Here is a 16296-nt window from a genome sequence, read left to right as displayed (position 1 = left end):
AACCGTAATCACTTTGTATTGAAAAAAAAACAAGTACGATATACGTCAGGGATTCCCTAGAAGTAATTGACAGCATCGGTTGAGCGCTGGGTGACATCGGTCAGCAATGATACACAAAAACAATATTCAATGTTCAAATATTTAGAACATAAACCTTCCACCTTTACGCGTATTAACTTTATCAAACCATAGATAGATACAGATTTGTTTGAAGTAAATATATAAAAACGGGCGCCGATGAAACCGAACCGTAGTTGGTGGAAGATCGGTTGTTCTCGTCACATAAAAAATCTTCGTTCAAAAACCAACAAAGGGTTGCCAGAATTGACGACATAATGTATGAGAAAAAAATGTAATGTGGAAATACTCCATTGCAATCATGAAAAAATAATATAAGTCGCACGTAAATATTGAAAGTAATGTTTTATGCGGAAGTAAAAGTATTGTCACAAAATCCATCGTTCAACATTGTTTAGAAGGCGGATAACTTTGTACGATAAACCTCTGTTGACGGATTTACACAAGAAAGAAAGTAAAAGACGAAACTCAGAGCCGGAGACAAAAATATTCGTGTTTCAAAGACGTCCTGGACTGTAAGCAACATAAATAGTAAAACTTGGCGACAACTTCAAAACCAGATACATGCATTTAGAAGTTAGGCCAGGGGCGGGCAACTTCTCCAGTCGGCGGGCCTGATATAGAAAAATGAAGTACTTGGCGGGCCGGATTCCTGAATCGATACATTAATCGCGTATTTATATCCCCATCAATCGTATTTAATGTAAACTTTAAGTTTGAAGCATAGAGACCAAAAACAGTATTTAATGAATTTATTAACGTAATGTACTTCAATAGCTGTTGAATTCAGTAAGACATCAGCGGTCGACCAAAGTTGTCAACAAGTTCTTTGAACTCTGACTGCATGTCGGACGTAGAAACCCTTAGTAAAATCACTATAATATGACGTAGTAAGCAAGTAGTGGGGGATTGCGGCAGACTGTGGCCGCGGGCGACATTATCATGTAAGACCGGAAACTGTCTGCGGGCCGCTTAAAATCCCGCCGTATGTTGCCCGCCCCTGAGTTAGGCAAAGGAGTAAAAACAGAGTTATGGAGAAAAACGGTATTAATACGCATATTCTATATACAAATAACACACAAAAGTTGGATAAAGCACAGAAAAATGGGAAGAATATTTACGAAGCAATTGGGAATGTTTCGTCTTCGTGACGTGAAGTAGAAAGGTTTATTGGTGAGAAGTGACAGAAATCCCTGTTGATTCTCGCAGCAAACAGCCTGAAGTAATATATTGTTACTTGTCGTGTAACAGAGCTCAGGGCATTTCTATCTTAGCAAGATATCGACGAGAAACACTGAACTTTAGTGTGGAATGGTCAGAATATTACGATACCGATGACATAAGTTAATTGAATTTTGAATGAGTTTTGTCGCCTGGTTGTAAATTTCTGGCCTTCTGTCCAGCAATTAAAAAGTCACCCGACAACAGCAAGGTTTCATAATATTTATGTGGTATTTTGTGAAGTTCGATCATCAAAAGTTTCGTTGCCAACTTTACTGACATAAAACGATAATCGTTACATCCGCACTAACCTTGATACAGAGTTGCGGGAAACTATCAACAAACAATGGTTTCCTAAACATACAAACGAGACTGACTCTAATACATCACCTTGTGGTTAAACATTTGCGAAACATACGCCAATAGTTGAAGCAAAAATTTACAAAAATCCGCTGGTTTACAACTTAAAACTTTTCAAGGGCGGGTGGTTGGCAGCATTGACCAAGGGCCCGACCCGAATACCAAACAAAAAACCTGATTGGAATTCGTGCCCAGAACATCCTAAGTTCAAATCCCGGTGTGGTCAAAAAAAAAAAACTTAAATCTTTTCAATATTTTTGCGAAAAAACGTCATTAAGAAAACTTCTTACCAGTTTAGGAGGGAGTTGATCTCCACAAAATAATTCCAATCGATTAATTGTAATTTGTAAACTCAAATAATAAAGGATGTATTGATGTTGTAAGTAGGAAATTCACTTAACTTTGGCTTCTACAATACAACGGATTGGTTATTTATGCATCGTTTAACTATAATAACAGTTGTGTTGATGAAAGTCTTTATATGATTTAAAATTATTTCATGAAGCAAATATTTTGCGACGTGTACTTATTTCCATAAACGCAACATCCACTCAGTTAAGTTTGTTTGTGTGATTTTATTTTAAATCTTAAGTCATGTAAAATGAAACTACATGGCATAGGTATTGGGTGATGCCGACTTTCTTTATATTAACACAGTGGTGGCAACCAGAGGCTTGCACATGACACAAACACAATATCGTGTTAGTATCGAATAGCAATGATAGTTTCTAAGTGGAACAAATAGTCTTCATACTTACAGGGTCTGGCAGGTTCTGAAATTTCCCTTTGAAGTCGTCATCTATCCATCCACGACCGACAAGAAGTTCACCTTGTATATTGTGAACACACTTGAGTAAGGTTTCTACCGCATCACCACGTACGTTATTGTTGCCAAGGTCCAACTTCCTCATCTGGAAAAAAAAGGTGGAATTAGGAAATTAGTTTAGACAAATGTGACAAATGTTTAGAACACATAATTGCTGGTAAAATATAAAAAAAAACATCTACCTATCGGGTCTCATCAGTGCAGCCAGGGGTTAACTAAAGTCAGACATGGCATATTCCATTTTGTGTGCACTTTTGTCTGCAACTCACTAATCATTATTGCCTCATTGCTTGGAAATATTTTTTACGAAAAACAGGGTTTTACAATTGCTTGTTTGTGTGATTGCGTTATCTTACTAAAAAAACCTAAAAGTCTATTTTGCGTTGGCACGTGCGCCATAGTTTTCTTGCTTTTACTTTGGAAGATATAAGTGCTTAAATATGGAGCCGAGTGGACGTGGAATCTCTGCTTGAACACCTGAATTCTATTGAAACGAGTATCGAGTTCACAATGGAACGTGAATACTTCGGGGTGATATCATTTTTTGATAGTTATATTTAAAGTGAGAACCGGGGGCCTCTCCACACAAACGTATACTGGTAACCGACTCATTCCGACAGGTATCTGTCGTTTCCGTTCGCGAACTCCATCGGCCACAAGCATGCAGTAGTGCGTGCACTGTATACAAGAGCGAATATCTTAGTTTCAGAGGAAGAGGCTTAAAAACAGGAGGTTGGGAATTAGCAGAGCGTGTTTGCGAATGTCCACCCAAAATCCTTTCTGCGGCGAAACCCAAATTCCTCGCCTAAATGTGACGAAGGGTGTGGTTGTGTCGCTATATATTTTGCAAGGCCTTCTAAGACCTTGGAAACAGATGCTTTAAGATTTCTTGATCCAGGTTTTTGAACGCCCGCCTATCGGACCGCGTGCTTTGGTTTCGTATCCCAAATATGGTAAAGGAGATGCTTTCGATGCTAGAGGTGTGACCGCATACCCTGTGCTGACTGCGACGGCGTATACATAGGCGAGACTTGTTTGTGACGAACGCGTGGAAAGGAAGAATTTATAGTTTGTGTGGAGAACATTGACTATCAAGTTCATTGCGAAAACATTTCTTCAAAACAATGTTTTTTCAGCTTTTTGGTCGGAGATTACATAAATCGCCGGTCAAATAAATTGTTAACATGGAACACCCTATAACCACTGGTCTAACATACAACTTACTGGTTTCTGAAGTTGTAATATGGAATTTGCAATCTTACAGATTGCACCACTTGTCATCTTACAACCCTTCAGAGTCAGATTCTCAATCCACTGAATACATGAAGCAATAGCAGATGCACTTTCATCATCAACTGTGTTCCCACCAAGATTCAACGATGTCATCTGAAACAAATAAAAAATTGCTGGAATAAGTTTTCACGACAACAATATCATTGTATTAATATTAATTATAACGTCGCGGAAGCAGAACAATCACTTGGTGAATTTAACCGTTGAGCTCCGGTAGCTCAGTCAGTTAGAGAAGGAACCCGAATTACACATGGGGTCAAAGGTTTAATTAACACAAATGCTACAACTCCATTACAAACCATAAAAATGCTTTATCACATCCTGGATTAACAGTTACTGTCAAACCGACACAAGTCAGATACATGGGGACATTCAAACTTCTTTAAACTTATTCTGTTTGCGTACCAACATACAGCGTCATGTTTACATCCACATACTTTTGCAACAATTGAATGTTTTTTATTTAATGTCTCACTTTTGGTCAAGTTTTTAGACTTTTTACACCTAGTATTGCTAAACATTGTGCTAACGTTACAAGAACCAATAATACTTACAAACCAAAATACAAATTCTTGTAGGTCAGCATGCACCAGGCATCGCTTGCAGTTTATTGGTTTTAAATCCAAAGACAAAACAAGGTCATCTTAGTTTATACCTTTTGTTTTATTCCACTGACAACTTCTTGGATTGCGGAGTTGCTGACATTTTTCATAGTAAGTTCAAGTGTTGAAGGAAATAAATGAATGAAACATGACAAAACACAAGCTTCTTCATCACCATCCAGTGTAAGAATGCTTGCAGGTAAATCTGACTGTAAATGAAGGAGTAGTTTAATTTAGTTCTTCTTTATGTTTGGATAACTATAAATTTGCATTATACTAAATGCAAAAACAGCAAATACCACATATCTTAACAGTGAAAAAATATCATGACACACATTTTACTCAATTATTTCTTTTTCATCATCAATTAACAGGGGAAATGGCCCAAAAATGTTCATTAATATCAGATGGTTATGATCCAAAGTCTAGCTCCTAGAAAATGTTCTTGCAAAATGCTTTGATTGCCAACAAAACTACAACAACGAATGAGTCAATAATTAGGGGCAAATTTTTTCCTACCACAGCTTTTTAACATTACAGGTTTTTCAAATTTTAACATTACAGGTTTTCCAATATCCAATCTAAACAGGTTTCTATTGCAATATTATACACATAAATGGTTACACTTTTAAACCTCAAATGCTGCTTCAGTGCACTTTTTAACCAACATCTCAGGATGCACAGATCTCTGAAAAATACAAACATGAACTTGTAGGTAAATGTATCAATTTAAATGTTGAATTTAAATGTTAATAGTTTGTTCATTCTATGAAAGCGAAGTATTTAAACAAATTACCAGTAGCACATCTGGATACAGAACAACCTTCTCACAAGCCTTAATTCCATTCACAGACATTTGAAACTTAGTTATTGTTAGCTTGTAAACATGTGGTGTTGCTTGATCCAAAAGCAATTGTAGGATAGAATTTGAAATGAAGTTTCCACTAATATCCAGGCAGTTTATCTAATAGAATAGCTTGTTTTTTTCAAAAAAATATTAGTTAGAATTGCTGTACTGTTGTACAACACGAACTGTTTTATTAATCATTATATTTAAGTAAAAACACAATTTACTAGATGTTGAGATCTTGATACAGCAGCAACAATTATACACATGCCGCGATCAACAATCTGACAACCAGACAAAGACAGATTTTTTATCAAGTGAACAATTGATGCTATTGCAGATGCAGTGGTGATGTCTTGCGCCGGAACCGGGTACCCGGACCCGGCCAAATATTGACCATTTTTCAATACCCGGACCCGGCCGGATATTACACATTATTTTACCAGATAGTTGGGAAAGCATTTTTGTCCAAAAAATTGGCAAACTTTTTGCAAATTACTCGTTTTTGGGACCCAGTTTGTGATATTGCTGACTTCCGATTTTCCTGTTGTTTGTGATTAAGGTTTTTCGAGACGTATTATACTATATTAATAAATTCCCGCGTTTATTTGTTCCACTCATGACAAGCTAACCTTATCATAGCATTCTGTTTGGCAATTAAACATTTTTGGCATAATACACGAATCAGTGTTAACAAACTGCCGAATCCAAATTATCTGGCTGGATTTGATTGATAACTATTTGTATCCGGCCAGGCCGGATAATTTGGAACTGGGAAAATCACTAAGATGCAGCTTTATCATTAATTTTGTTGTTATCAAGGGTGAGTGATGTAAGCTAATACAAAATGTAAGAAGTATTTAGTTTCTAGTTCCATATTTACCAAGTACACTAAAGCAAATTGTGCATCAATAGCTTTGTTTCACATGCATAACTTTTATATCAAGTACTAATTTCAACAAAACTATAAACTTACTTGATTTTGGGATCTTAATAAAGCAGCCACAGATTAACACATGCAAACTTCGTTGATTACAAATTTCAAGTTTAACAGAATGAAAAACAATTAACTTACTTGATGATCTAATCTTGATACAGCAGCAGCAATTTTACGCATGCCGATGCCAGAAATCTGACATCCAGACAGAGACAGATTTTTAATCAAATGAACAATTGATGCTATTGCAGATGCAGCTTTATCATTAATTTTGTTGTTATCAAGGGAAAGTGAAGTAAGCTAAAAAAAACAACAGAAACAATGTTTAAGTTTGGTTGATTTGAAAGCAAACCAGTGCAAAAGTTAGCATCAGTAGCTCGGGATGAAGTATTTGTTTGAATAAAATGAGAAACTTACTTGATGTTGAGATTCCAACAAAGCAGCAGCAATTTTACACACGCTGGGACTAACAGTAAGATAACCAGTCAGAGACAGGTGTTCAATTAGGGTAACACTTGAAGCTATTGCAGATGCAGATTTTTCATTCAATTGAATGCCCTTTAGAGTGAGTGCCATAAGCTAAACAAAAAATATTAGCAAAACGTGCTTCAATTCAAAAATTCGTGTAAAGTTGGCAAAGGGGACGTTTATATGCATAACATGATAGAATGCAAAAAATTCATCGTTACCAAGCGGAATATTTTGGTTCATAATGATTAATAATTTAAAATAAGAAGCATACCTTTTGTTTTATTGCACTGGCAACCTCTTGGATTGATAAATTGCTGACATCTTGCATGGTAAATTCCATTTCTGGAGGAAATAAATGCATGATGCACGACAAAGCACAAGCTTCATTATCACCAACCACTGTAAGACGGCTTGGGATGGGATAAATCTGGAAATAGTTAAGTTTTATTGGTTTATTCTTAACTCGTAGGAGTGTAGGAAACTAACAGATGAAAGCTTGTTAAACTGGATATAGAATCACTTTTAGTATCACTTTTTCATTCATTAATTTGCAACATCTATCATCAATTAATAGCAGAAAAATGTCGAATATCTAAATTCAACAAATTAAAAAAAATGTTTATTTAGCTCGTTGTATGATGCTGCTGTATGTAAATATACTCCTAGACAAAATGTTTTGTTACAAACAACATTGTAAAAATTTGTATGTGGGAACAAAATTGAAATGTGTATTATTTTATATTTAATGGTGTTAAACAATTTCAAATAAGTTTGTGCACTAAAGATTAAAAACTGTTATACAGCTATTTCTATGGTATTAATGGTCAGCTAAAATGTTAATTTTTAAGTGATTTTACTGTTTTATTGATCATGTTTTCTTTGAAATGCATTAACAGCTATGATGGAGAATAGCATTTTGTCCAATTATCATAATTGGCCAAAAATGAAAGCTTTTTTGATAATTTTTTTTTGCACACTTATGATGTAAATGTACATATAAATACATTCACAAAACTACCTGCATGTTTGGAAATATATATTTTTACCAAGCATTTATATCACTTCTGTAGAAGAAAGCCCAAACTTCTGACAGCAAGATACACATTTGTATAATCTAATTATGGTGGATGCCCAATTTCAGAGTTTCTCAACACAAAAGTTAAGAACCACTGCCCAATGCAAAAGTGAAGGTTGTCTCGTCTGTCAAGTTACTTACTTGCACACCACTGTTGCTACTTAATTATATATTTGCTACTTTCTGTGGTGAAGTAAATAGTTGGTTTGGACATTATACACTACGTGGACCAAAGAAATGATTCAAGTTTTTCTAACCTTGAATGCAGATTCAACATATTTTTCAGGCTGGACTGAAATCTGTAAATTAATAAAGTAAAAAATAAAACCTAAACAGTGGTTGGATCCATGCTATAAAAAAGTTTTACTCTGCATTATTTATGTAATTTCACTCAGTCAACAGTTTTTTAAACAACTGAAGTTGACTTTTTTAGTAATATTCATTTTGTGTTTTTACTGACCCCTGCTTCTTTTTCACAAAATCTAATTCCATATTTTGACAAAGTGATCTTTGTTACAACCAGATTCTCAACTAGTGATATTTTACGATTCGAAAGCAGTTGTAGAAAAGATTTCGAAATTGGAAGCCCACTGACGTTTAGGGTGTCCATCTAAAAAATCACAACATGGTAAAAAACAAACATTCATTTTACAAGACAACTTACTGGAACATCAAGCTTGGATATGGCTGTGGCAACTTGTGCCATCACAACACAGGACATTTTGCATCCACTTAATGAGAGACTCTTTGCCACGTTTACACATGAAACTATTTCATTTGCATTTTCATCCATAAACCTATAACCTCTCACCACCAACGACCGTAACTAATAAAATACAGAGAGTATTGAACAACATAATGTGCAAAACAAAAAATTGATAATTTTTGTGCTAGAATATGGCGTACCTCAAGTCTATATGATAATTATTCAACTTACTTTGGTCTGGTCGGATGGCCTAAAATTTTCGGAAAACTGTTGGAGAAGGTTTCCACCAATTATAAAGTGTCCATTGATTGCTGTGCAATTTTTAGCTACAACGGCAATTTCAGAATTTGTCACATTGTGGCTGATTGAGAAGTCCTGGCAAATACAACAAAAATAATGTGTATATTATTAGGGCTGACAAATACCATAAATTTCTTGTGACAAAAATATTTTCCAACCTTTATATGTGTCCTCATTTGACTGAGCAAAACTTCCAAACTTCCATGCAAAAATCTACAATTTTCTGAAACTATTATGTTGTAGGGTTTTTCTGATTTACTTGAAACACAACCAATACTATAAGCATCAGTTGGAAGTATTTTTCCAGTTAAAGTTAACGTTTCTGGCAGGAAATAAAGACTCTCTCTATAGAATGATTCCTCATCAATTTCATGTAACCATGAGCAAATTTGCAAAAGTTCTTTTCCCTCAACTTGATGTATTTGTAGTTGGTTGAGGCAAAAGCGCTTCAGCATTTCTTTCTTGACATCTTTTTTCTCACATTTTGTTTTAATAAAACAACTTTTCGCCACCTCACTGACCTTGTCATTACAAAGACCAAAAATAAACTTTGTAACAATTTCCCACCTATTTTCTTTCAAGTTGCAAAGAAGTTGAGAAAACTCTTCGGTATCCGAGAAAAAGATGAGGTAACAAGCAGCAAAGTATTCTTGCCATATTAAATGTACAAAAATGCTTTTAATTTCACATTCCAAGAACTTCATATTCCAATTTTCATCAGTCACAAATGTTGCAAGCAGACCCCTCAATGATTGTGGCTCAATCCCTACTTCTCCAAGGTCATCCTGAGTAAAAACAAGTTTTCTATCTCTAAAGCCGTTCCATGCCAATCTAGCTATTTTGTTTAAATACTCTTCGTTTTCAATTCCTATTTCGTCTCCTCGAATGAAGTCCTGCTTAAAGTAGTACTTGAATCCATTTGCATAAACATGAGTAAGAGAGTGAAATCGGCCTCTACTATCCTCACTAAGACTTTTCCAGATGACAAAAGCAATAAAAATGCATTTTGCTGGGACATAGCAAGAATAAAGAAAGTTTGGATTGCCTTTTATGACATTCCATACTTCAGCACCCTTATCTTTACAAATCTGATGACAAAGATTTTCCTGGGATTTTTCATTAAGGCCCATAACCTCAGCAACAAACAATGGTCGATTTGTTGCATCAATTGAGAAAAAATGCTTTTGTCGTGAAGTAAAAACTTTTTTTGCATTTGTAAGCAAATCACCTCTCATAAGAGCATAAATATATTGCAGAGGTTGATTTGGGTTTTTAGGATTACAATTTTTGCAACTTAATTTCCAGTCAGTTGCAGCTTCATCAAGACCATCTACTGTAATTAACACATTTTTTGATTGTGTTAGCAGGCGGAGAAATGAGTTTTCCTTGTGTTCTTCAATGGGTGAAACAGCATAGGAGTTGGTTGGCAAAGAATTTTTTAGCAAAAAATCTACAAACGTTGTGGGAGTATCAAAGTCAATGTTTTTTACATAAATGTAGAAACAATATTGGGTTTTACCAACATTCTCCATTGCACCACCAATTGCATTTTCAGTTATCACCTTGGATAGTGTGGTTTTTCCAATACCTGGCTGTCCAATTAATGCAACAGTGTTTGCGTATTTTGGCTTTTCTTCATCATTTGCTGCTTTCTCTGCCAAAGAAAACAGTTCTTCAACTGATACTTTACTTTCCTGTTTTAAGTTAATTGTTTCATAATCTTGACTTCTGTTGTAATGCCTATATTCAAATTCTGAAATATTTGCTTCATTTCTAGGTTTATATCCTAACGGGTAAACTTCTTTAGATGGATGATCTGTGATTTCCAGTGGACAAACTTCAATTTGCTGCCGGATCAAAACTTGAAAACTCTTTGATTTGCACTGATTTTTTGCTGCTTCAAGCAACAACTTTTCTATATCAAGTCGTTCATCTGCAACAACATTGAATTGAATATTACCAAGGTTCAATACTTTTCATTAGTTTATTGCGAACCTCATGCTCGAGAAACTACTTTTAATGTGCACAATTTTTCCTAAAACAGAATTATTGTAAATAATAACTTACCATTACTCAGACTTGGTGACAAAGTCGCAGTTGGAACATTTCCTACATCTAAATAGTTAAATTTTAATTTCTGCTTATCAGATTTTATACCTTGGCAAATATCTAATTTTAGACCTACTTATTACATCAGCATTGTATTGTGTCACATCAGCATTGTATTGTGTCACATCTCTAGCACCAAGAATGCTTTTATCAACTGTTGCTGACTGTGCTGATATTGTTTGACGAAAATCTGTTGTATGGAAATGGGTTATTGCAGATTTGTTGACAGTTTTATTGTAACAGGCTTGTTTTAGCTGAAAAGGTAATTACTCAACATTGTTTTTTTACAGCTGACAACTTACAAGTGGATGTGTGTAGAATTTGTACAATAATTTATATTAATAAACGAGCCGTATCAGTCTATATGTGTATATCATGACAAAAGTCAGTCTTTGACAAAAGAGTGCCAATCAGAGAAAGAATAATTTATATATATCATCAAAAGCTAACAAACACTTACCTTGTGAGTCTTGGGATTGACTCATTGGTGCTGTTATAAGTTAAATGCAGAATTTGAACAATGCAAGGATGACAAATAAAATGTAAACAATACAAAAAGAAATAAACCTTCAAAAAAACATGCTGGTTTATTATTTTCAATCTGTTCATACAACAACTACCTTTATTTAAGCACCAATGTTTTTTGCACCTGTTTTGACTTTAACTCAATCAAAACAGGAACCAAATCTTTGTTACAAACTGGAAGTCAACATTTGTGCAATAAAATGCACACAGTGAAAAAACTTTTGTTAATTGCCTAAAAGAACCAAACTTGTACATAAACCAGGTCTTTAAAAAACTAAAATGATACACAAAACTACAAGTTTAGTAAATAACATACAATTCCTTGGTTGTCATTTCGGCAAAATATTTTTTTTTCAACGAAATATATTTCACGCAGGAGTGAACACAACTTCAAACGTTTTATCAAAAACAAAACACAAGTATATGAACAAATTAGACCCCTCAAGGCTATGCAAAAACATAACATAAATTTTTCTAAAGTGACATAGAGAATTTGGAGAACATGTTTATAATTTGATTTAGAGTTTTTTGTTTCATTTGCTGCGATTTTTCCCACCGACGAGACAGTGAACGCACACAGCAATACAATGTAGCTGCCAGACACGATAGTTGCAGTTAATTCCAGACAATTTTCTTCGTTTAACTGTAAATTTTATTTTGTTGGCACTTGGTTCTAAAATTCTTCGATAATTTCGGCTTTGCCAAAACAAAAAAAAATTCAGAAAATGATTTACCGCAGCGTTACACGCGTTTTATTAGGAAATCACTAGAACCCAGCCTCTGTGTTAAAACCTACTCCAGCAAATTTAGTCATTGATTCAGACAATGCAAACAATGTCGTTTGTGAGGCAACACGCACGATAGTGACGCACAATTGTGACGTAAATCTGGAGTAGGTTTTAACACAGAGGCTGGGTTCTAGTGATTTCCGTTTTATTAAAGAACTCTTATTGATTGAAGAATTTAAACTAATGCATTTTCCGACAATATTACCTGCAGCGTTGTGACGTCAGACCATCCGCGAACTCGGAACATTTTTCACTCCAAACGGTTAGCTTTCACCCCGTATGTTTGTCAAGAACATGCGATGCTATGGTTTTTAACCTTTTGCAGTGAAACGTCAAATGGCATCAAGAAACATTCAATAAGTTTCAAGCTTTAAATTACATAGGTATCGTTGTGTGTCCTCCATTCAAAAGGTTTTGTTTTCTTTCCTCTTTGTGTCGCCGCCCAAACAGGAAATAGGCTATGTTAAAATTCGACCAACCTATGCTGCCGACATGTCGTGTTGCAAATGGGGTATTAATGCAAGTGAGTGTGTAATAGAAAAATGTGTTGTGTTAAAACTGTGGCTTGCTAGCATTCTCAAGCCTGGATAGCAATAGGAACTGAGGTATGCTTGTTTTCAAGGCAACAAAACAAAGATAGCGCGACTTGTGAGTAATCAACGCAATGAACGCTTTCATAGAATATAAATACACCAACTGGTGTTGGTGGGTGGAGATATAACTTCCTGATTTTGGGCATGCAAGAAACAGAAATACAATGACCTACGCAATACCACTTATGAGCAGATGCGCTATCATACGCTTGTGACATAACTGTCCAATAACAACTATTGACTGGTACATGTTTAACTTCTAATTACTGTACAAGGAAACAACTTCAGAAAAGTTTTTCAGCTATTGTTGTTGTTTTGTTATAGGGTGAAATATAAAGCATGAATCTGTGCATATACAGCAGTATAGTTTTTCTTAGTGCCTTGGCTGCTTTGGCACTTTCTCCCGAACAAGTTGCAAAATGGCAGTGTCGTACCCCGAAGCTTGTCGGAATTCCATCTGTGTTTCTTAAGGAAACTAAGAGGAACATGGACGTAACTGGCTTTGAATTGCCCGGATGGATGAACTTGACCCAGAAGTATCAGATTATAGATTGCTCCGAGAGAGGTTTAGCTCATGTACCACTGCTGATGAAAGAAGACGTGCAGTTTGTTGATTTAAGCAAAAATCAAATAACATTGGTTCGAAGAAACGATTTTTGCCGTTACAAATCGCTTCAGGCCATAGAACTGGCTAACAACTGTGTGAGGTACGGTTTCAGTTTTGTTACTAAACTTTGTCAATATCATTTCCTTGTGGAATCCGGCAGCTTTGAGTGCTTGCCATCGTTGCGATTTCTAGATCTTAGCGGAAATAAGATAAAGGAGATGCCGGGGAAATTGCCAACTTCGTTAAGCGTGTTACTTGCTTCGTACACCACAATGCGACCTCTTACAGTTAACGAAACGGAAGGTTTGCCCAACCTCAAAGTGTTGCGCTTTTCAGCAAACTGTTTGTTGGGCGACGCACACAGCTTCTGTCCGACTAATTTTGATATCCACCCAGATGCATTCACCAACTCACAGTTTTTCTATCTCGACATTGGCAACAACAACTTTTCGTCTGTCCCAAAACGCCTCTTCTCTTCGAGCATGAAGGGCATCAGATTATATGGAAATCCAATTCATCACATTTTGTCTGATGATTTTGATGCGACGCCCAAAGTAAGATTTTTGCTGCTTGGTTGGACCTCCCAATACAATTACCTGCCTTTACGGATTGAAAGGAATGCTTTTGATTCTCTGGTTGACTTACAATGGTTGAATTTGGCAGGCAACATGCTTACTTCATTGCCTGAAAATATATTCTCGAAAAACTTGAAGTTAGAACACCTTGATCTCGCTTTTAACTGTTTCTTGCACCTTTCATCTGATCCAAAAATGGTGTCTCCGCTTCCAGAACTGACATCGATCGTGCTTGCTGGGAATACGAGGTGTTCCGATTCCTCGTGGCCGAATCAGGTTCGAAAAGAAGAACTAATTTTAGGCGAGTCGTTTCGAAGCTTTCCAAAACTCCAAAAACTACGTTTGGGTGTTTCGGGCACTAAAAGGCTCAACGACCATTTGACGTACGGCGTAAAGTACAACAAGGTCAGTTTTCGTAGTTTGGAAATACTCAGGAATCTTAGTAGTTTTGAAGAATTGAATCTAGCCGCAATGGGGATTCGAACTTTGGAAGCAAACGCATGGGCAGGACTAAACAAACTGCGGAGGATAGATTTAAGAATCAATGAAATCGGGAGAAATTGCAACCAACTCAGTAGAAGTCGCAGAAGTGTTTTAAATATGGTTCGAAACTCAACAACCGACGACGAAACTTTGGAAGAAAAGTCCGTTGACGTAAACTACTTAATTTTGCGACGAAACGAAATTTCAGAGTTAAACAAAACCATGTTTAAATATTCAAAGATGGTTGTTCGACTCGATTTATCTTACAATCGAATCAGTTACATCTTTAACGGCACTTTCTCGTTTATGGTGGCGTTGGAAGAGCTTGATCTCCGCTATAACCCCATCAGGCAGATCTACAAAGGCGCTGTGGAAGGTCTAGGTCATTTGTCCACTTTGCGCCTTAACAATACAATCTACCAACATGGCCTGGATTTTACATTTTTGCAAGTGCCTCCAACTCAAAAACCATTGTTCTTACAAGCGGGTGGATATTTTTTAGACCTATATGTTCTTATCAAAATGTATCTGATTAATGGCACTGTTTTTCCTCAAATTGAAAAGGTAGACTTTTCTGGTGTTAGGGTACCATTGTTCACGATTTCTTTGAATCTATCTCCGTATTCCATTTTTCCGAATTTACTTTCGCTAAAACTGGAATTCGCGAATCTTCGTTACCCTCTGGGTTCTGATTTTTTCTCTGGGATTACCCAACTAAAAAACCTGGACATCAGCCACTGTGGAATACAGGTGTTTCCTCGGGAAGCACTGAAAAAACTCCCGAACCTTGAACATTTAGACATTTCTCATAACCTGATTGGCTGGCTCGACGAAAAGGATTTCAGTGGAATGTCGGTATTGAAATCTCTCGGAATGTCGCACAATTTTGTTCAATACATTGACCCAGGAATGCTAACGAACCCACAACTTCATAACTTGTCATCAATCGACTTCAGTGACAATCACATCGCCGACGTCAGTCCTGATATCATAGATCAAAACGTCATGTCGCGGTTGGATTATTTAGATTTGCGGGGAAATGTGCTAACTTGTAGCTGCTCGATGGCGAACAACTTTGGTTGGTTGATCTTTTCCGGTGAATTTGAGAAACGAGTCTTACCTGGTTTTCTACCCAATTGTCCCCCGTCCATGTTTACTTACTACGGTGGTTGTGTCGCGTGTCGCGCATCTCCAATGGACCAACTGCACTCTGTGTTCGCCTACAGCTCGTCAAGTTTATGTCAAATTAACTTTGATCTTATTTTGTCACTTACGTTTACATCTCTCGTGGCTGTCTTTACGTATATTCCGGTAATCTTGCACACACGGCGTTTCAAAAATTTCCTCGCAAAGTCTTATTTCGGGGATATACGCAAAACTGACGCACAGGAAAGCTACGAAAACTTGGATGAGAATGTTGGTATGACGGAATTTTACGCGTTTCACGGTTTCCTGTTCTACGATCACACGGATGCGAAACTTGGAAGATGGGTCGACGATCGATTGCTTCCTGAAATGAGCGACGGTTCTCCAGCTTACAATCTCTGTGTACACGGAAGAGACGACTTTTGTGGTGCGACCCAAGTAAAACAACTCTTGCTGAAGATGGAGTGCAGCAGGAAAACGATCATCCTTCTCAGTGATTCGCTGATACAAACTCCTCAATGCAAATACATTCTATCTGTTCTCGAAGATTGGATATACTCAACTGGTAAAGATCGAAGTGTGTTTGTGAGTTTCGATGACCAGCAATGCCGATCTTTGCTACTTCAACGACGATGCAAACGAAATCCCAATGTGGTTCTGCAATATCCGAATGATCCCGACAAAATAGAAATGTTTTGGGAAGCAATGCGCACAGCGTTATCATTTTCCACCAATGTTGACAAGTAATTGCCCT

General features: G+C 36.4%; 2 protein-coding genes across 5 annotated transcripts; one reads left to right on the top strand and one right to left on the bottom strand.

Annotated features, from left to right (window-relative positions):
• Nucleotides 1-11573, bottom strand: LOC145894745 (NACHT, LRR and PYD domains-containing protein 4A-like). 4 transcript variants are annotated; one of them, XR_014401569.1, is made up of 20 exons: nt 11446-11573; nt 11286-11392; nt 10902-11015; nt 10784-10831; nt 8875-10649; nt 8648-8791; nt 8375-8536; nt 8171-8320; nt 7968-8009; nt 6907-7062; nt 6582-6743; nt 6303-6464; nt 5177-5344; nt 5015-5068; nt 4434-4589; nt 3710-3871; nt 2418-2570; nt 1950-2068; nt 1611-1653; nt 1-1295 (listed from the first exon to the last, which is right to left on the bottom strand). XR_014401569.1 is itself a non-coding variant. In XM_082983392.1 (18 exons), the coding sequence occupies exons 2-18, from the start codon at nt 11308-11310 to the stop codon at nt 2012-2014; spliced, it is 3690 nt and encodes a 1229-aa protein (XP_082839518.1). In that variant the 5' UTR covers nt 11311-11392; nt 11446-11573; the 3' UTR covers nt 1-2011. The 4 variants fall into 4 exon arrangements, 1 of the variants encoding a protein (XP_082839518.1); XR_014401568.1 differs by having other exon boundaries at nt 1-1653; XR_014401567.1 differs by lacking the exon at nt 1611-1653.
• A 1497-nt stretch (nt 11574-13070) lies between these two features.
• Nucleotides 13071-16289, top strand: LOC145895501 (toll-like receptor 7). Its single transcript, XM_082984307.1, has one exon. The coding sequence runs from the start codon at nt 13071-13073 to the stop codon at nt 16287-16289; it is 3219 nt and encodes a 1072-aa protein (XP_082840433.1).
• The last annotated feature ends 7 nt before the right edge of the window (nt 16290-16296 follow it).

The sequence above is a fragment of the Ascidia mentula genome, chromosome 3, assembly GCF_947561715.1.
Source record: "Ascidia mentula chromosome 3, kaAscMent1.1, whole genome shotgun sequence".
Lineage (NCBI taxonomy): Eukaryota > Metazoa > Chordata > Ascidiacea > Phlebobranchia > Ascidiidae > Ascidia > Ascidia mentula.
This window is presented reverse-complemented; position numbering and strand designations above follow the sequence as displayed.